The sequence below is a fragment of the Centroberyx affinis genome, unplaced genomic scaffold, assembly GCF_046629955.1.
Source record: "Centroberyx affinis isolate AG114_WGS23_722 - 3 ecotype Tasmania unplaced genomic scaffold, CSIRO-AGI_Caff_v1 ptg001823l_1, whole genome shotgun sequence".
Lineage (NCBI taxonomy): Eukaryota > Metazoa > Chordata > Actinopteri > Beryciformes > Berycidae > Centroberyx > Centroberyx affinis.
This window is the reverse complement of record NW_027280206.1, coordinates 51,170-72,996: the sequence shown is the minus strand read 5'-3', so window position 1 is coordinate 72,996 and position 21,827 is coordinate 51,170. Positions and strand designations below refer to the sequence as shown.

Genomic DNA, 21,827 nt, shown 5'->3' with positions numbered 1-21,827 from the left:
AAAACTCACTAGACCTATACACAGCTGGTAGAATGAATTCAAAAGTGGATGTGTTGGCATGAGATTAAGACAATGATCTCCCAAACCATTCTTCATCCAGTTTGTAATCGGATGAAATTGCATCTCATTTAAACAGCAGTCAGTCATTCAGGCTGTGGTGAGTCTAGGGGCCGCGTTCACAAACAGAAGAAGAAGGGAGCTGATGGGTTAACCTGTCGCTGACTGAGTGACCTTTGAATACTGAAGAAAGGCCCGATGGAGGACCGCAGCTCCTACGCTATGCTGAGGTGCTTAGTTTGCAAACGCATAGCTAGGCATCATTTCTGTTCACAGCTCCACACAGAACTGTGTTGCTCAGGCCAAAGCGGACTCGCCCTCGCCGCGGCAGCATCACCTGCGGATGTGGTTCTTTTGGATTGTGTTGGGGTACGTTTTCGTCACACGGGAGCAGGAGGCGCAGCAGGCGGTTCTGTAGTAAGGGTAAATGCAGAGCCGGGCTTGCACCACCACCATACAGTTGTGGTACTGGTCCCTGCATGATGGATCTGAGGAGGGGGGGAGGGCAAATTCAGTTTTTGATTCAGTTTAATTCACTACACTCCACTGTTTGGAGCCAGCAGACTGGTCACATGTCTTGGTGGCAGTGTTGTAGTGAAGTCACCAAACCTCCAGTCCCAAGTCGATTCCCAAGTCCTCAGTGCTCAAGCCCGAGTCCAAGTCACCAAAGATATGTCTGAGTCGAGTCTAAAGTCCTCAGTACTCGAGTCCAAGTAACCAGTTTGAGTTATTAATTTATCCATGCTAGAACAAATTTTAAAAAATCACGTGTCATATTAAAAGTTAGTTTACTGGTTATAATGGTGACGTGGTGAGTTTTGGATTTCATACTGGTGGTTTCTGAAACAGATTTGTGTTTAAGTATACCAAAAATGAACAAGCAATTTTGGATGTCAAAGCTGTTGTATTTTAACAGAGCATGTTAAAATACAAACATTTTAACAGTGTAAGAAGCAACATCCCTGCTCCCAGGCAGCGACACTCACCTAAGTCTACATGTAGGCCTATTGTCAGCCAATCAGATAATTGGGTACAAATTTAGGGTAATGCTGAAAAGATGTGTACCTATTGTCTAATACCTAATTTCCCGACGGGGATCAATAAAGTGCCACCTTAAGGTGATCAAGTCCAAAGCTCAAGTTCAAGTGCTCAGTGCGCAACACAACACAGCTTGGTGGACTTACCGATCTCGGCTACGCAGGGCTGAGTGTTGCATTCCTCTCGACTCTCCGGGGTCAAACTGGGGTCACAGTGGTCACTTGGGATAATGTTGTCGGTAAGGCAACGCACCTCACGCACGCGGTAGCCACTGTTGCAGGAGCGTGAACACTGAAGGGACAGAGAGAGTCAGGAGAGGCAGAGATGGAGACGGGTTCAGTTCAGTCACACATGTTCACAATTGTGTGTACATGATGTGATCTGAGGACCGGCTGCACAAAAAAGTCTTGTTTGGATGCCACTTAGTCCCCACAGCTCGTCCCACACTACACTTCCAAACTTCACCTAAAATACTAGTATAATGCCATAAATGTTACATGAAAATACACAATGGACTGTTTGCACTGGTTTGCCAAACCAGGAGGCCATCATCTCTATGCCCCTAGTCCATTATGGTCAAGATGAGTAAAATGCTCCTGTGAATAACAAGTGATGCATTTGATGTTAATGCCTGTGGCTTCTTTAAGTGTCAGAGAGCAGGAGAATGGGTTATTACCTCTGCCAACGGAGTTGGATGAGGACTATGTTTTCATCCCGTTCATCCTGTTTGTCTGTTAGCAGGATAACTCCAAAAGTTCTGAATGGATTTGCATGGAACTTAGTTTGGTAATGGGGCAAGGAAGATGTCCCATTTCAGATACAAGTTGGTAATGTGGCATGGAAGAAAGTATTAACTTTTGGTGAAAATCCAACTTGGAACTGGCATATATTGACAACTGCATAGTGTTGACGGATGTATGCACTCTACTGTACTCTACTGCCATCGACTTAGGTCTGTGGTGATACTGTTTGTATGAGAGAGAGAGACAGAGTTTGTGTCACTTACTGCGCTCCAGTCTGTGACATACCACTGGATGCCACACAGCTTCAGCTGGCAGGGCTGAGACGTGATTGGCTGAGGCAGGTGGGAACATTTTGACTGGTCCGCAACCTCCACGCGACCGTCGTCCTGGAGAAGACAAGCCACGCTCCGGGTCTGCGTGCCATTCCCACACTCTGCAGAACACTTTGTTGCATGCAGACACACACACACACACACGCAGACAGATGTGAGGTGTTGTTTCAAATGGACACTGTTTTCATGGGGTGTGTGCATACTTGTGCATCTGTGCAGGTAATGAGTGTATGTATGTTTGTGTGTGTGTGTGTGTGTGCGTGTGTGTGTTAATTACCTGTCCCCAAGGTCCTGTATACCACTCCAGGCGTTTGTGGCACGGTCCTGAGTCACATGATGTCATTTCAGGTGGGCGTTCCCCTTCGCAGCTGTCCAATGGGAGATCGGTCACATGATCCATCAGACACATTGCCGTCCGGGTTCGATTGCCTTTACCACACTCTGCGGAACACTGAGGAATGTCACACACACACACGTAATCAGTGGCATTGCATTCTAAGAATTCAGCAAGATTTCACTTTGTTTTCTGTTGTGTTGCATCCTCCTCCTACACACACACACACACAGTTTCCGTCGTACCTGTTGGCTCCAGAGGGAGGTGAACCAGCTGCGCGCACAGGCTCCCATGTCACAGTTCTGCAGTGTGTCTGGCTTCAGGCCCATGTTACACTCCTCATCCTCCTCCACGTCCCCCTGGTCGCTCACACACACCACCTCCCTGCTGCGCTGCCCCACCCCACATGGCACCGAACACTGGGGGAGAGAGAGGGCGGGAGAGAGAGAGAGACTACTGAAAAATCTAATTGATAAAATAATATGGCATGGACATGGTGAACAATAGTCTATGAACAGGGAATAATACACACTCAAACTGCAGGTCTATTAGTCTTAGTAGGGCAGTACACTACTATTACTAGGGTGTGTGTGTATGTGTGTGTGTGTGTTTTCTCACCGGGCTCCACTCAGAACGTATCTGCCACTGGCTACAAATCTTCAGCTGACAGGAGGACTTGGTTACTGGTCTATCAGACAGCCCGCACAGCTCCTGCGCCACGGTAACCACTGTCTCCGTCCCGTTGCCGTGGATGCGGGTGACCTGGCGGCAGATGACCTGGCGGTGCTGGGTGCCCGGCCCACACCTCCTGCTGCATTCTGACCACTCCCCCAGGTCCCAGCTGTCAGCCAATCACAGACGGCAGCGAGAAGGTCAGAGGTGATAATGATAACAAATGGCTCACAGCTCGTCATTGCGTTGCAGATGTGTTTACATGAAGCAATGAACTTTCACACCAAGCAGAGAGTGAAAGGGCCATTATTAAGCATTTAGTTTACATCAAATGGGGTGTAAAATGGAACAAGTGAAAGCGGCCCATTTGTGCTGTAGTAGTTGCAGATGTTTCTGCTTCTTCTGTTACTACTGAAGTTTCAGTTTTGCAATCATCTCTGTCTGTTACTGACGCATTCCACCTAGAGCCATTCCCCACAGGGACATAGAGACATTTCAGACTAACAGCCGATCATTGTATCAATCACACTGCAGGCCAAATATCTGACAGACTCACAACCAAACATAAATGCTCTGACACCGCATCACATCTTGGCGACGGTAAGCTCCACGCTGCGGCATTTACCACGAGACATGAAAACCAAACCCACACCAAAGTGTGTCAGTGTGATTGACTGTGACTGGTGACTAGCTTATTGCTGGAATGTGTGTGAGTGATGAACGCTTCACCCTGCGAGTCACAGTTCCATGTGGAACTAATACAATGTAAGTGCATGTGTGTATGTTCAGATACACATGTGACGACAGGCTTTTCTTATCTTATTGGTGTGAGTAGTTGTTAAATAATTTGTGTGGGACTTTTTATGTGTGTGTGTGTGTGTGTGTGTGTGGCTCACTCTGCAGGGCAGGGCTGGGTGTTGCAGTCCTCTTCCTGGTTTGTGGGTTGGAGGGTGGGGTCACAGAGGTCAACAGGAACAGTGGTCAGGGAAACCGTCTCCACGCACCCCCAGAGCACCTGGCGCCTACCTGGCAAGCGCGCACACACACACACACACACACACACACACACACACACACACACACACACACAGGAAGAAGACATCAGTGAGCATGTGAGTGTATTTGTCTGCATGTATGATTGTATGTGTACCATAACCATTTTGACAGAAACTAAATTCTATTTTGTGTCATACTAATCTGTAGTTCTAGTAGGAGGTCCAAATATTAGATGTAGTATTTATTACTGAACTTTACAGTATTGTCACGGTGTATCTAACATCAATATTCCCATCTACTTACCTGTCTGTGTTTTGTTTTTTTTTGATTGCCAGTAAGCTCTGCTCTGTGTGTAACAGCTAGTGCATTTGTGTGTGTCTGTCAGTCTGTGATATTGTCATACTGTGTCCTTATTGTTTATGTGTGTTTCCTCACCAGAGCCGCAGGTGGCGCTGCACTCTGCGTGTCCAGTCTGGGCCCAGCTGTAGGCGGGCCGGGGGTCAGAGGTCACCTCGGGGTCAGCGGGAACCTGGTTGGGGTGGGGCTTCTCCCTGATGATGTCATTGCTAGTGATGTCACCATGGTGCAGATCCTTACCTGTGTGGGCTGGACCTACTGTCTCAACTAGGAAGAGGTGCGAGGTTTGGGGGGCGGGGCAAAAAGGAGAGAGGCAGGTTTAAAAAAGAGAGGGATGGAAGGAAAGCATACGCATTTTGTTTTGGTTTTTGAGTTTGTTCATGAGATCTCTCAACTTTATATCATGATTTATCCACTTCGATAGACACAAATCAAGCAATCTTTCTAATGAAGGTTAAATATTAGGTAATGAAATGAAATCTGGCCCAAGTGACAGATTATCGTCTCAGTGTGTGGTAAGAGCGCTGCCAGAACAATGCTTGGCTGACCTGCTTGTATCGAATGATATCTCAATCATAATCAAATTTTCAAAAGGACATTTTTTAAGAGGGATATGTATTGGGTTACTATGACCCTACACTGAGATCTGAACTGAACACACACACACACACACACACACACACGCACATGCACATACAGGGAGAGAGAGTCATCTGTTATGTGTTATGCTCCCTAGGGGCAGAGCAGGATATTTAGTATGAAAAAAAAATGACACTGTGGTCGACTGGGTCACTCGCTCATACCATTTTAAGTGTGTGTGTGTCTATGTGTGTGTGTGTTTCTTTGTGTGTGCACTGACCCAGGGACAGTATATCAGAGGGTGTATCTGGCTCAGGACTCGGGTGTGTGTTTTGTGAAGACATGCTGTACTCATAGTGCACACTGGGACCTGGCTGCTGGTAGATCAACTGTAGGAGAGAGAGAGAAAGAGAGAAAGAGAGTGAGAGAAAGGGAGAGAGAGAGAAAGAGAGCAGAAATACGTAATTATAATGGTAATATCATGACATGGACTGGTATTGTTTGTGTATGCATTTGTGTGTTTGAACAAGAGACAAGGAAAAGTCGCATGGGTTGCGTGTGTGTGTGTGTGTGTGTGTGTGTGTGTGCCTGTCAGTTTGCATCTCACGTAAACATGCAGGTCCTCTGTTAGCGGCCCGGGTGCAGTGATAGACTCTCCACTACGAGAGCGGATTTCATTGGGTCGTCGGTACGTCAGCTGTGTTCCCACAGCAGAGAAGATCCCCGGCCTGTCAATCACCCAGTTGCCATTGACGATGGAGACGCCACTTTGGGTCCGTAGAGCTAGAGGGAAATCCCATGTCCATCCATCAAACTGCTGCAAATGTATGACTGCTCAGAATGTATTTGTGTGTGTGTGTGTGTGTGTACCCAGGTAGTTTCTGCTCTTTATGGTCTCCTGTATGGTGATGTTGCGAGCTCCTGCGGGGATCTCTGCTATCTTATGGTAGCCCACGCTGAGGAAAAGCTGAGAGAAATTCCCCTTCACCACCTCATAACCCTGCCAACACACACATATACACATTTATGTGCATGCAATGCCACAGGTAGATACTATATCTGCACCGACATGTACATGCCCACACTCTCGTGACTCAGTCAGTACCATGATTTCACCATCACAGTCATCTGTTTCAACAGTGTAATCATAAATTCTGCTGGATCACATCCTCTTCTCCAACTATCTCACTTCTCTCTTTTCAGGAAAGCCCACAGCTCAGTCAGAGCAGTCCAACAGTTGGTTTGAGTTGAGGACCTCTCTGGTCTCCCTCCTCTGCTCCTCCTCTTCACAGATCTCCATTTTGCAAATGAGTTCACCTCCTCTGCTCTTTTCATGTCTCGTCTTCTTAATGGGCTGCTCTGGTTCGTTTCCTTTGATGCTTTATTGACAATCTGATATAGCTCCATGTGATCTGTTAGCGATTAGTTAGCTTGAGGAGAAAGACAGAGCTAATCTAAAACAAGCCGGTGGCCTGTGGTGTGCAGTAATGCCCCCTTGCCAGATTATGACAAAGGAGTTTCACTACACTCTGCCTTCATTCACATAGGAGCAAAACAAATAAATAAAGCTTAAGTTAAGTGCTATGTTAAGTACAGAGATTTCTTTCATTAATCAAGACATGAGAGTTTAACTCAGCAAAGCATGTCTTTTATGCAAAGCCAACAACTGTCAGCCAATCATTAATATATTACTATGATATTTTAAAGTACACTGAAACTACCACATCACATCATTTTTATGACACATTAACTTAACTCTGAACATTTGTACATGCTGCTAAACTACAAGACATTTGCATGTGGCTAAATATAAAAAGTAATATTAGCAGTCTGTACTTTTCTTTTGTTTTATGATGATGTGGACGTCTTACCTCCACAAGGGGTGGTCTGGCTTCAGTATCCCAGGGAAGAGCACCCGAGGGCGGGTGGAGCAGACAGAGAGGCAGGGTGAGCTGCAGGAGCGCTAGAGCTGGACCCTGCCACAGAGAGCAGAGCTGCTGCCACAACCCAGCCATGTAGAGACTGAGGGAGGAGGACGCTCTGACACACACACACACTGACAGAGGAGGGGATGTGTGTGTGTGTGTGTGTGTGTGCATGCCTGACGGGGAGTGTGTGTTTGTGTGAGGTGGGGTTGGATGGAGGGGTGGGAGGAAAAGAGGGAATGTTTGGGAGGGATGTCAGGAGAACACATGCTGGGAGAAAGTGTCTGAGAATCGGAGACACATTTTTAAAAATTGTCCCAAAGCGAAGGGCACACCCGTTTCACACCTCAGTGTGAATGTTGTGGCAGCTCATGATGTGTGTGTCTGTGTGTGTGTGTTTGTGTGTGTGTGTGTGTGTCTGTGTGTGTGTGTGTCTATGTGTGGCATGAGGACAGCCTCCTGTAGTGTATCCTAAAGCTCATCCAAAACCAATATCACTCTGCCTGAATCTGAATGCATGATGGTGGAGCTTTGGACACACATCCCTCTTGATCTTTCTCTGACTTCTACAGCCCTCTTCTCGCTCTTTCTTTCACTTCACAAGTCCTCTTTGTCACTAATTTTCGATTCCTTTATCATTTCATTCCTGATGGAGAAAATGAAGGAGGGTGTGAATATTGTGATACAAAGTGATGCAGATGAAATAAGCAATGTATATATGAGATGTGAAATTATTTCTGGAAATGCCACAATAACACTGAGTTGATGGAGAAACAAAGATGGAGGAATAAAAAGATGTAATATCGCATCACATCATGTATGAGAGGAGTATATTCTCTTTCTCTCCACTGCCCTCCTTTCTTCTCCATACTAATGTTCTTTCTCTCATATTCTCTCATTACCAATGACTTTCCTCAAACATCCTTGTCTTTCTCTCTCTCTCTCTCTCTCTCTCTCTCCCTCCCTCTCTCTCTCTCTGATAGCATGTCAACACATGCGTCTGGACCGTGGCCAGTGATTCACGTCCATAGGATGCCCATTTCATAATGACTCAGTTCACCACCATATCATATTGGGGAACAATCAGATTGATTCAGAAGTGACTGCAAGTCCACTGGCCAGGAGTCAAACCCCCACACTAAACACGCTCCCCAGGCTTCATCTAGAGAGGTAATGGTAATATTTGTATGGACAGAAATGATTTGGAGAAGTTTAAACACACATGGATGCAATATATTCCCCTGCCTGAATGTTTTAGTTCTGGGCAGAGGTCTGTTTTAGCCCCATAAACACACAATGTAGCATAGCTGGCTCTATAACTTTCCACTGTTTCTTGTTGGGGGAGTGAGGAGAGATGAGAGGTGTAAATCTCAAAACCTATTTCCACTGTAGATTGTGACTTTTGTGTGTTGGTGTGCAGTGAAGACACTGATGGAGTGATGAAGCACAGTGTATTTCTTCCCTACCTATTATGTGTATGGAGTGTAATGGGGTCCCAGAAACAATTCTTTGCAAATCTAACCAAATATGTGTTCGTTGATAGACGGTGCAGCTGTTTGCAGCTTTACTGGTGTGAAATTGCTGGGACTGAGAATTTCATGACTTCTCTAAGAATCTCTCTTTCTGTGTGTGTGTGTGTGTGTGTGTGCGTGTGTTGTAGACCGATACAGGGGTCACATGTGTGCGGATAAAGTGCCATGAGGTCGCAGGAACGACAGCCGCCATATACGGTGAATCGATTGGCTGACTGTGAAAGCAACATGTGCGAGAGACGAGCGGCCTGTGATCCTGCGAAGCTCCGTGAAGCTTCCTAAGGCCGCGAAGGGAGCCGACGCCAGCGCAGCCTTTCTCTGCCTGTCTGCTCGCCTGTCTGTCCCCTCCGTGTGTCTGTCTCCGGGTGCGTGTTTGGCTCTGCGCCCCCTGAACCCCAGACACAATGCTGCTGATTCACAGCGCAGGAAGGCACTGAAGTCCTCCAACACAAGCCGCATGCTAGCGCACTCACACACACTAAACACACATACCATACACACATACTTGTCCCCCCCCCTCTCTCTCTGGCACACAGCCAAGTCTAAGACGCCGGTCCCCTGCAGTGAATCTCTGAGAGTCACACAGCGATGACACAGGCATTCTGGGAGCCTCCGCAAGTCTGTTTGGGAATACTGGGAATTCTGTCCAAGAGGAGCGTTGTAGGACTGGAACGTCTGTTTTTCCACTGTGACAGCTTAATAGCTGCCATGTCTGATTATGCACACATACTGTGAAGCCCTGAGACTGGGTGGAAGTCGCACAGCAGCACACACACACACACACACACACACACACACACACACAAGCACATAAATGTTTATAATGTTTTATACACATGATTTGATTATCATGTTTTGTACCTTTTGCTCCAGTGACACCCTCAACTACACTGTAGTCATTTAGCTACAGACTTTGAGTATGTCAGACTATGATTCAGTACTGGATCTAGTATACATGAAACTAGCTGGCAAACCCTCACACTAACACAGGCAGGCCATGTTTTGGAAGGCCTGTGTGGCCAGTTAAACGCACCGACTGTAACAGAACTTACTTTTGAAAACATTACAACCAGTTTTACTTTTTTAATCATCTGAAAAAGTTAGGATGGAGAGGGTGAACACCCATTGGCTTACAATATGTTAAACATGGTGTTACAATATGTTGAAAATATGTTGTAAAAGTTAAATTGTGATCTCATGCAGATTTGGGAATCAAAAAGCCCTTACAGATGGAATCTTATTTAAGCCCAAAGGAGTCTTTATTTTATCCACTGCTTTCCTGAGGATCAACCATATGTGGCTATTTAAAACATGCTTTAGCCAGTATTTCTCTGTCATGTCAGTAATTGACATCAGTGTATGTGTGTGTGTGTTATGACTGACCACATGGAAAAAGCAGACAAAGAAAGGAAGGAGAAGAAAATGGCGAAAGAGAGAATGAACAACACGAGCATGAGAGGGCTCAGCAGCTGCTGGAAAGTGAGAAGAACATGGACAGAAAAGATTGCTAACATCCCCTAACCTCCTGCTGCTTTCCTCTTTGTTTTCCTCTCTTCTCCATGTTCCTCCTCTTCTCCTCTCCCTCTCCTCTCCTCCCCGTCCTTCCCCTTCTCCCTTCCTCCAGCTGCGGGTTGTTTGATGTCCCTCTGTCCCGTCCTGGCCAGCTGCCCCAGAAACCAAATGAGGGGTTCTGCCGTCCCGATGACACCTGGACATCCCCTAACCACCGGTTACTTCCCTAACGACCGGGTCCTTCCCTAACGACCATGTGAAACACAGGCGAACCACCGATCAATCAATCACTAAGATTCCTCTGCAGCTGCCTGTCCGTGTTGGCTAACCTGCTCGGCTTCAGGATGTAGTGTTTTCACTGAGTTCTAGGGTTTCAGTGCATGATCGGGACGTCTGCATTTTAAAACCCAGATGTCTAGCTATTTAGAGGATACTCTCAAGTTTAGCAGGTGTAGTCACTTGATGATGCAGGACAGCGACCAAGAAAGAGAGAAATGCCAATATACTGCTGCTAATTGATGAGAGAGAAAGGGAGGGAGGGTATGAGAGATGTTGCTGTGGCATTTACAGCACACCAGAACAACTGTGACAGTGAGAGTCATGGCATACAGTGATTACATGGTCAGGTGATTGACAGGTAGACAGGGCCGTGTTAACACACACTCAGTGGTCTCTGTGCTCACCTCTCACCTTTTTTCCTAATTACAGACCGGGGGCTTTGTGCAGGTGAAGACACACACACATCTTCTGACACCATAAACACACCACTCTGGTCAGTTACTGCAACCACATACCTACAGGGTCAAGGAGAGCAGTTTTCAAATGTCAACAGACGGGATGCTTGTCATCCCTTAGGTCATGAAAGAATATTTGCAGGTAAATCTTGCCACTAACCAACACCTTTCAGTGAACCATATGCAATATAGTTATAATACAAATACTACTACTACTACAACTACTACTACTAATAGTAATAATAACAACCATATATAGGCCTAATATGGTTCTACAATCTAATCTGCACTATGTTTCAAAAGTAGTAATGAGATAATAATAATGAGAAACAAAGCTGTATAATTTTAGGCATTTTTAACTTCAACATGTAATAGTCTGTAAATAATAGCTCCATCTAGAATCAGGATATTTAATTTAACATAAAATATTTAATAATACAGTGACTTTTATTAATGTATATAAGAATTCATACCTACTCTTAAAACATTATATTATATTATATTATATTATATTATATTATATTATATTATATTATATTATATTATATTATATTATATTATATTATATTATATTATATTATATTATATTATATGCTGCAGTACCGCTGCTCAGCAACAGAGGGAGATGCATGACGCACAACCGGAAGCAGGAAATACCGTCAACGTCGAAGTGGGAAATTCAAACTTCTGTAACAAAACATCTCTGCCGGAGGTCTGTTTGAAGTGGCATATGTTTTTTTTAACACGTCTTAGCACTTTACCCTCTGACTCCAACATATTTCAAGGTATGTTCCCAGTATTGGAACGTGTCTCATTCAATTCGTTGTAGCTAAAAGTTTATTTTACTCTACTTGGTGGAGTTAACGACTGTTGCTGACCAATTTATGTGACGAACTAACGTTAACCATTTTCCAGTACGTGACGTTAGCCTGCCGGTGTTAGCGAATGATAAACTGCTGTTTGTGTGGAACACGGAGCTTTATGTTTCGTATTTTAGCGAATTGGGTGCCATTTTGCTGCAAAAAGACGTTTTTCTCTCCGCAGGGAAGTTTTTCATCGTGTGGTTGAAGTAAGGAGGATGCCAGTAGAAAGGACGGACGCCCGTGGAGCCGACGAGCTCCACAAGTATTATGAGGTCTACGAGACTATTGGCTCAGGTAACATTCAAGCTGTCTTTACTTTACACAAAGATAAACTGTGAGGGAAAAACATACACTGTCAGTGCCATTTCTACAGTGAGAACAGTGAGATTGGAGTGAGGAACAGTGAGAATGGCACCGCCACACATTACTGGGCCCGCTGAGGCCCGAATAAGAAGATCTCATGCGTGGCTTGCGCCTCCTTACTTTTTCAGGAGGTTTTGCTAAAGTCAAGCTGGGGCGGCACATCCTGACGGGAGAGAAGGTTGCCATTAAAATCATGGACAAGAAGGATTTAGGGGTGAGTCGCCAAGAGATCCCTCTGCCTATTCAGACTGTGGCACCTCTTATAAATCTTTGTATTTGAACAGGGATGCCTAAATCTTCATATACTCCCAAGGAACCCAAATATATCCAAAACTCATATAAAAATCATGCCATCATAAATAACTTCCTTTGCCTCTCTTCTCTCCGTCATCTCTCTGTTCCCCTGCTCCAGGACGACCTGCCTCGGGTGAAAGTGGAGATAGAGGCCATGAAGAACCTGAGCCATCAGCACGTCTGTCGTCTATACCAGGTCATAGAGACCTCCACGAAGATCTACATGGTGCTGGAGGTAAAAACACACACACACACACACACACACACAGAGAGCACGCCTGTGTGAATATGATAATATCACGTTCAGTTTGTTTCTCTTTCTCTCCCTCCCTATCACTTTTCTCCCCCCTCTCTCAGTACTGTCCTGGTGGGGAGTTGTTTGACTATATCATAGCGAAGGACCGCCTGTCAGAGGAGGAGACCAGGATGTTTTTCAGGCAGATCGTCTCTGCGCTGGCCTACGTCCACAGCCAGGGTTACGCACACAGGGACCTCAAGCCGGTAAAAACATCCACCACTTGCATGTGTGAGTGAGAGATGGGAGATAGAGAGAGACAGAGAAAGGAAGAGAGCGAGAAGAGTGACAGGATTCAATTTCTCTACGTGAGAGAGAGAGAGTGATGCTATCATACATCATACATGCATTATTACAAGGTTATTTCTCTGTTTGTCTACCTGTCTGTGTCGTTGTTTACCTTTGAGTCTAGTGTGTGTTCTGATGTTGTTTGTCTCTCTGGCCTTTAGGAAAACCTGTTGATAGACGAGGACCAGAACTTGAAGCTCATAGACTTTGGCTTGTGTGCCAAACCTAAGGTACATTCTCTGTCTTGTTGTGTGTGTATTATGTGTGAGTGTGTTGGACTTGTAAGCCGTTAGCCTCAGTCATGTGTCTACATCCCGCAGTGATGCTAATAATGTTCTTTTCTGCAGGATTTCAGTTCACTCCAATTAATTTCTATTTAAAACATCTTTCCCCCCTGCGTTCCTCCTCCCACCAATCACAGCCTGGATTCTTTGTTTCTCCCTTTCCTGCAAAACTGTTGTCTGTGATCACAGAGGGGATGAGAGACAGGGGCAGATACTTGAATATGAGCACGTATATACATACATACTGTATTGAGTATATAAGTGTGGTATATGCATGTATTTTGTGTGTTCTGCGAATCACGTGGTTACCTCTCTCCTAGGGAGGTCTGGGCTATGAGCTGATGACGTGTTGCGGGAGCCCCGCCTACGCCGCTCCTGAACTCATCCAGGGAAAAACATACATTGGCTCAGAGGTGAGAGAGCGCTGTGGATGCATACCTAAATGCACTCTGTACATTTGAAACTGTACAGCATTTACAATTTTCAAATCTCTCAAGAGTGTGGTGTCATGATTTTTCTTTTTAAAAATGCACAACTCCCATTTGATTTTAATTACGATTCATTGTCCTGATCACATCCCTGGTATGTGTGTGTCCGCACTGCATCTAACACTTAAAATATGTACAAGCAGCAGGAGAAATATTACTGTATGATGCTGATGCTCTGTCGTGTAACCTCCAGGCCGATGTGTGGAGTATGGGAGTGCTGCTGTTTGCTCTGCTCTGTGGATACCTGCCCTTCGATGACGACAACTGCATGGTCCTCTACAGAAAGATTACGGTAAGAGCAATGCTGTGTTTGCAGCATTTTCCCTGCATATTAAAGTCTCTGGAGGCCAACATAAGCGTTTTTTTCCTCCAAATCACTTAGATGCAAAGTGTTTTGTTTTTTTAATCTGGCTCCTGAATAAATTAAATGTATTTATAATAGGGCTGCAAGTAACGATTATTTTCATTGTTGATTCATCGATTAGTTGTTTGGTCTATAAAACGTCAGAAAATGGTGAAAAATGCCGATCAGTGTTTCCCAAAGCCCAAGATGACGTCCTCAAACGTCTTGTTTTGTCCACAACCCAAAGATATTCAGTTTACTGTCATAGAGGAGTAAAGAAACCAGAAAATATTCACATTTAAGAAGCTGGAATCAGAGAATTTTGACTTATTTTTCTTAAAAAAATTACTCAAACCGGTGAATTGATTATCAAAATAGTTGGCGATTCATTTAATAGTTGACAACTAATCGATTAATCGTTGCAGCAATTTATTTCATGGTGTTTCTAAATGGCTCATAATTGTCTCATGTCTGTTCCTTATGGTTATTTTGTGCTCTTGCAGTCTTACGATCAAACGCACTCCAAAGAGAATATTACCTATTAAGCCAGTGTAAAAAAAGGAAAACCCTGGTGTCTGTCTGTCTCTAAATCTGTCTCTTTATGCTTGTGTGTATTACTGTTTTATTGTGTGTGTATATGTGTGTGTGTGTATATGTGTTGTCTTTTCAGAGAGGTAAATTTGACAACCCCCGCTGGCTTTCTCCAGGTAGTGTCCTCCTCCTCAACCAGATGATGCAGGTACATCAGTCATTCAGTTTTACTCTTTTTTTCCCCACAGTCCACTCTCCACTGTACGGAGCCCATCGGGAGAAAAATAATTTATGTCGTGGCCACGATTTACTGTAACGTGCACTCGATATGCAATTCACGCTCTCGTTTTATTTTTTTGTGCGCGCAAGATACAATTCGTTCCCTCGATTTCCTCTTTACGTGCGCACAAATTGCCAAAGTGTGCCCTTGAAGTGATATCGTGCTCTCGGTATATAATAGCGCTCTTCACAAGCTTATAAAGAGTCAGTGCACATATTGGTGATTATGTTTAAATGTGGCGCTGTCCTGGGTGTGTTGCAGCCACCTGATTGTGTTTACATGGCCTGAAGGTTAAGTGGTTAAATATGTTGCAATATTTGGGGGATATGTCTATTCAGTGTAAACAGACAATGTATATTAACATACCAAATCCTTACTAGGCCTATCTGCAATACCTAAAAGGTACCTTTTAAGTTGTATTTTTTCCTAAATTGCACAGTTTAACAAAATTGAGGGAAAGAATTGTATCTCGTGCGCATGAATGGACTAAAACGTGCGCACATTATAGTAAATTGTAGACTCTATATAACTTTTTTTGTCTCCCAATGGCCACTCCCGGGCTCCATACCACTGTTACTCTTTCTGCTTACCCTATGTCTTACCCTCATCAGCCATAGATTTTTACAGAAAATTTATCCCACAAGTCAAAATTGAGTAGAAGTCAGATGGGCCCTGTCTATCTGTCATATGGACTCACTATAACAGAGAGAGAGATTACATTTTAATGTACAATAAAGGTTTAGAACATTTTACTTGACTGGAACATTATTTGTTTTTTTGTACAGTGTGTAAATATTGTTAAATATAGTTTGTTGGCTTTGCTCTGCATATTGAGTTGTAGTTTCCGTGTGTGTCCCATAGGTGGAGCCCAAGCGTCGTCTTACAGTTAGACAGCTGCTGGACCATCCCTGGGTGATGAAAGACTACAGCAGCCCAGTGGAGTGGCACAGCAAGCAGCCGGTACACACACACAGTTATAGACACATGTGTATGCATATAGACATGCACAACCACAAGAACCCTCCCATCTGTTAACCTTGTTAAAGCAGTATGCAAACTTATTGTACGTTACTTCACTGTGTCTGTCTTAATTTCAAGATGGAAAATTGAACTGTGGAGACTGAATTCATTTTGTGCGGTTTCCTTAATTTGCTCCAGTCACCGCACAAGTAACTTCCCTGAAACAATTTCATAAGCCTTAATATGACCATTCTTTTTTTTCCTGAGATTCATACTCGTATTGCTCACACATACAAATTGAGAAAAGTCGTTTCTGTCTTGGATTTTGTGTAAGTTGACTCTGTCTTTGTTGCAGCTGGGCCATATAGATGAGGACTGCATCACTGAGATGGCTGTCAACATGAAGCGCTCCAGAGAGAGCACCACCCAGCTGGTCAAGGAGGTGTGTGTGTGCATGCATTTGAATTGTAGCATTGCTATGTGTCGCTGTATGTCTCATGTTTGTTGATGATGATCTTATGTTGCTGATATAGATTGGTTCTGTTGTGTTTGTAGTGGCATCGCAACGTCCTCCTGTTTTATGACTTGTATGTATGAATGTAATATTTTACGTAGTTTTATTTGGTATATAATCTCATACCTTTTAACTTCCACAGTGGCGATACGACCAGACCACAGTGACCTACCTGCTGCTGCTGTCTAAGAAGCAGAGAGGCAAGCCTGTCCGCCTGCGGCCTGAACCACCGGTCTGCGATGCCTCTTCGTGCTCCCCACTGCACCAGGGACTACAGGTGGGGACAACAACTCCCACAATGCTCTGCTCTCTATCTGGGTCACAGCTGGATGTTTGTGTGTTCCTTGTACTTTGCTTATTTATACCCTCCCACTGTAATTTTAATTCTGTGGCCTCTGCTGCCAAGAAATGGTTGAACTTACATGTTGGAGATCTTCCTATTCCCACTCTCTTCTTCTAGCCTAAGCAAGCCCTTCACTTCAGTGAGGATGAGGACGGCGTGGTTCTGGGTTCCATGGAGTTTTGCTCAGACTACATCGACGACTATCCCTGGGTTTCACTCTCACATCGTTCGCCCCAGGGCGTCAGAGGTCAGCCGGACGGAGCCGCAAACCCCAACAACAACAAAAACACGGTCTGTGGAATTTGTGACAGATTTATGTTTTCGCTGTCCCTTACAGGAGCAGATTCAGAGTAAGGGAAGAGTCAGAGTGAGAATTGGAGATGAGTTTAAGGACATTTGGTTTAGGCATGTAGCGGTGCGGGATAGGGGCCAGAGAATGAATAAAAGCCAGGGTAATGCACTCATCATCATCTCTCACCTTCATCCCATCTCTGTCTTCCTAAAGAGACTGGCATCTCCATCAGTGGAGAAAAGGTGGGGTCACAGCCCAAACCTGGAGAGGGAGCGAGTAACACCACACCGCCGGCAGGAGAGGCGGGACAGAGAGCAGGAGCGAACCAGTGAGAACAAGGAGAATATTGCTGTGCCCGAGAAAGATGTTGAGATATTCGCGTTGCCTCCTCCCCGAACTCCTGTAACCAATAAGAAGAATGCACGGCCCGCCAAGAATGTGTTGACCACCCCCACTCAAAATGTCAGTGGCACCAAAACCAATGCAGTTACACCGAAAGGTAAGAAAATATTGCTCGACAAATAGCAGAGAGGAAATATAGAAAAGTTTGAATAGTTCATCATATATGACTATCTTGTAATTAGTGTTGCAAAATTCCGGGAATTTTCAAAGTTGGAAACTTTCCATGGGAATTAACGGGAATTTATGGGAATTAACGGGAATTTATGGGAATAAACGGGAATAAACCAGGAATTTACTAAATTGAAGGTATGCTGTTAATAGGGAACTTAAATATAGTTGGGGAAAATATATTTTAGCATAATCCTGACTAAAACAACCAGATATCATGCAAGTACAGTTGAATATCTATGCTATTCCTCAATCACATGCACATAGCACACTGCTTACTGCAGGGCTATTGAGACCACGCCCCCTACATGCAACTCAACATTCATGTTTTTGTTCTTCAATGAAAGAATTGATTGTTCAATAAAATATTTAACACTTGATAAAGTTCTACTTACAAATAAATCTGTTTTAATTGTATTATTTTGGATGGATGTCTGCTTATAACAAAACAAATATTTATGCTTGGATATGATACCTTTCCATTAAATTACCCTCAATTCCCAGTTAATTCCCATTAATTCCCATAAATTCCCATAATTCCCATGGAAAGTTTCCAATTTGGAATATTTCCAAAATTCCCCAGCTTAACTTCCCATGGAAATTTACCGGAAACTTTCCGGAAATTTACCGGAAATTTTCCACCCCTTTGCAACCCTACTTGTAATTGATTGTAATTGGCTTTTAATTGATATTTGTTCCAAACAAGGGCTGGAAGTACACTCTCCATCTATTTGATTATTTGCATCAGCCAACTGCCCCTCTCCAGCTCCCTCTCTCTCTCTTCGCTCTCTCTCGCTCTCTCTGCTCTCATAATCATAAGTGCCACATCCACATGCCACACATTTGCAAGTAAATTGTCTTCTGGTAATAAACTCATTTATTGGGCCTGTTTTTATCCCAAAGCCACTCATATTTCTCTGATTTAGCTGTCATTACGCCTTTGAAAGCACACACACACACACACACACACACACACACACATACACACATACACACACACTTATCACTGTCAACTCAAAGGTGAGGTTATTATCAGGAAGCTAATTCTATTCACTTATCTATAAATGAAGGACACTAATATGAATGGAGAATCGTTCAAGTCTTAATTATTTGTCAATGTGAATTCTCTGACCACATGTCCAGCCTCATTAGTTTCCAGTATAAACCCAGCAGTAAACTGGCTAATACAATTCGTCTGACCTAGTTGGTGTTAAACCCTTGGAATCAAGCTTGGTCCTGCTCTCTTTACAGCCTTCTGTTCTCCAAGCTACAGTGCAGACATGCCGCCTCTGACATCCTTGTCCACACACACACCATGGGCTCTGTGTGTGTGTTTGTGTGTGTCTGTCCCTAGGCGTGTGCTGTGACAGGTGTAGCTGTCTCTTTCCTCTGCTCGCTGTCCCACGTGGGCTGTAGTGACATGTGTTCTCTCGCCACTAAAGCCTGGCTCTTTTTGTGTGTGTGTGTGTGTGTGGGAGTGTGAGAGACCACTTGTCTTTGTGTACACCAAAGCCTTTGTGTCCATGACTCCATTGTCAAAGCCAGCCAGTTCCATGCATACAAGCAAAGGACCGTGCCTATACCCATCATTTTCACATTTAAACATGAACAAACATGATTTTATCAGTGATGTGTCATGTCTGAATTTAGCCTTTGTGAACCAAATATGGTGTGTATTCTTGTGTTTGTGTGTGTGTGTGTTGCAGGTGGAGGCAGTGGCTCTAAAGAGCAAAGCCGGAAGAGAGCAGAGAACAAGGATCCTGGAAATATCGAGATACTGACCTTCAGTCCTGAGAGAAGGTAAGTGGCCTGGAGGGGTGCGGCCATGGCAGGATGGATGGAGGGATTGAAAAATAGATCAAGGCAAGGAGAGATAAAAAGAATGTATGGAGGAAGATGGAAGGGGCTGAGGAGATGGAAAGGGAGTAAGAAGAGGAGGGGAGTGAAGTGAGAAGAAAAAGGAGTATGTGAGCAGGAGAATGGGGTCAACACTGACGGCCAGACAGACTGACCCATAACTCAAAGGTCATAGGTTTTATTCCAGAAAGCCAGTGTGTGTCCATCAACAGCCTCGAACTTCAGTCACAGTAAGTCAGTCTGGACCAGAGCATCAGCTAAATGCCTAAAGAGAAAGAAAGAGATGGTGTAGGACATGAGAGTGGAGAGTTACTGTTTTTGTTTTCCGTGTCTTGAAACTGGGAAGGCAGCTGGAGTAGTAGGAGGGAGAGGGGAGAGCAGTTTGATCAAATCCAATTCAAAGTGTTTGAATGTGAGACTCTGGTCGGTCCGCAGGTCTCGGTCTCTGGACATGGCCGGCACAGGAGACAGCGGGCAGAAGAAGAGAGGAGGGAAGATGTTCGGTTCTCTGGAGAGAGGCCTGGACAAGGTCATCACCATGCTCACCCCAAGCAAGAGACGAGGCCTGCGGGACGGTCCACGCAAGATCAAGGTGTGCGCAGGGAAACTGAGCAAAATTGACATAAACACACTTTCAAAAAAATGCATTTTGTTACAAACACACATCGTACCATTCCTGATGAGTATCTGTGTCTTCCTCCAGGCCCAGTACAACGTGACTCTGACTAGTCAGACCAACCCAGATCAGGTCCTTAACCAGATCCTCTCCATCTTGCCGGAGAAACACGTCGACTTCACACAGAAAGGGTAAGAAGACGCATCATCATCCTCATTGTGTTTCCTGCTAAACTCCACATTTCTCTTCTCTGTGATGTTTATTTCATTTTGGTGCGTGATCTACACTAACAGTCAAATGTTTGGACACATCTGATTTAATGTACTGTGTTTTTCATTTATTTCATTATCTTAAAGCTTATGCTTAAATGCTTGAAATTTGCTTCTTAGACAAATATAAATAGTGAAGTTGATGCCTATGAGTGAATTTCTTTCCATCAAGGCAAAGGGCGGCTACTTTAAAGAATCTAAAATATAAGATAGTTTTATTTAACACTTTTTTGGTCACTGCATAATTCCATTTGTGTTATTTCATAGTTTTGATGTCTTTATTATTATTCTAAAATGTGACAATTGGAAAAAATAAAGAAAAATGCGTGTGTCCAAACTTTTGACTGGTAGCGTATATTACTCAAATCCTACCGCTCCCACACCTCCGTTTCTGCGTTTTTAAAATGTGCTTCACATACTGTATCGTAACATGTTATGCTACCTCTCGTCTTGTGTGTCACATTAATATTCCAACACATCCTAATGTTTTCGTTTCTCCACCCTGTGCCCAGGTACACCCTGAAGTGCCGCACCCAGGGGGATTTCGGCAAGGTGACCATGGCATTTGAGCTGGAGGTGTGTCTGCTGCAGAGGCCGGAGGTGGTGGGGGTCCGCCGCCAGAGGCTGAAGGGAGACGCCTGGGTCTACAAGCACCTGGTGGAAGACATCCTCTCCACCTCCAGTATCTAAGCGACACGGGCTCAGCACTTCGGTGATAACGGTGTCACTTTATCTCCAGAGTCTGGACGGGCTTTTTCCTGTCTGCGACGTCGCACCCCGTCCTGCGTCCAAGGATGACGGACGATTGATTAGCGATTGATGTGTGGAGTCTCAGACATAGGATAGTGCTGGAGAGTCTCCGCACGTTAGTGACTGAGTCACTCACTCTTCATCACTAGACTTCCTGGTTCATCTCCAGGAAGAAATGTTCATCTTCATTAACACTAAAAGCACAGATCCAGGTTCAGCTGCCGTGCCCCAGATTCTTAGCTGCATGTTGCAATGCCAGTATTTAAAATTGTCCTTAGGCCAGCCTAGAATCCCTGAAAATACATGTTGTATTAAATGTATTTGCATTGCATGTCTGGACCCTGTATGATACATCTGATTTTACATGGAATATTTGTTGCTTTTTACTTCCCTTTCCATTATCATTATGTTGAACAGGATCTCTCTCAGTCCTCCTGGGATGAATTGGTTAGCTGTGTGTGTGTGTGAGAAATATAACAACAGTATTTCTACCTTCTAGCTGCTTATTACCATATTTCCATTTCTTACTATTCTTCCCCGTAGGTATTGAGTTTTATTGAATAACATTATAAAGAAGCAGAGCATTACTAATTTACTGTCATTGTTTTTTTTTATGTACATGTGTTTACAATTCTTCTATCATGCCCTTTTACATGTTTGTCTATGAAGTGTGTCCTTTTTAATTCTCATCTGTTGGTGCTATTCTGTTTTAATTGTCTGTCTGTCTGTCTGTCTGTGAGTATGCCTGCGTAAGATTTCTATTGACAGTGTAAAAGGAACAAAATAAATGGTTTCTGGTGAATGGAAAGTGCCTGA

General features: G+C 44.3%; 2 protein-coding genes across 2 annotated transcripts; one reads left to right on the top strand and one right to left on the bottom strand.

Annotated features, from left to right (window-relative positions):
* Positions 1-390: 390 nt before the first annotated feature.
* Positions 391-9,024, bottom strand: adamtsl7 (ADAMTS-like 7). The gene is made up of 12 exons (XM_071529644.1): positions 8,782-9,024; positions 5,979-6,108; positions 5,716-5,891; positions 5,389-5,497; positions 4,608-4,796; positions 4,073-4,202; positions 3,123-3,345; positions 2,750-2,923; positions 2,448-2,621; positions 2,102-2,281; positions 1,242-1,386; positions 391-545 (listed from the first exon to the last, which is right to left on the bottom strand). Exons 1-12 carry the CDS (start codon positions 9,022-9,024, stop codon positions 391-393), a joined length of 2,028 nt encoding a protein of 675 aa, XP_071385745.1.
* Positions 9,025-11,505: 2,481 nt separating this feature from the next.
* melk (maternal embryonic leucine zipper kinase) lies at positions 11,506-21,652 on the top strand. Its single transcript, XM_071529651.1, has 18 exons — positions 11,506-11,596; positions 11,856-11,968; positions 12,166-12,251; positions 12,450-12,566; positions 12,689-12,832; positions 13,076-13,144; positions 13,519-13,611; positions 13,880-13,978; positions 14,700-14,768; positions 15,702-15,800; positions 16,156-16,242; positions 16,457-16,591; positions 16,775-16,948; positions 17,163-17,448; positions 19,226-19,319; positions 19,812-19,968; positions 20,080-20,183; positions 20,774-21,652. Exons 2-18 carry the CDS (start codon positions 11,890-11,892, stop codon positions 20,949-20,951), a joined length of 2,070 nt encoding a protein of 689 aa, XP_071385752.1. The 5' UTR covers positions 11,506-11,596; positions 11,856-11,889; the 3' UTR covers positions 20,952-21,652.
* Positions 21,653-21,827: the final 175 nt, after the last annotated feature.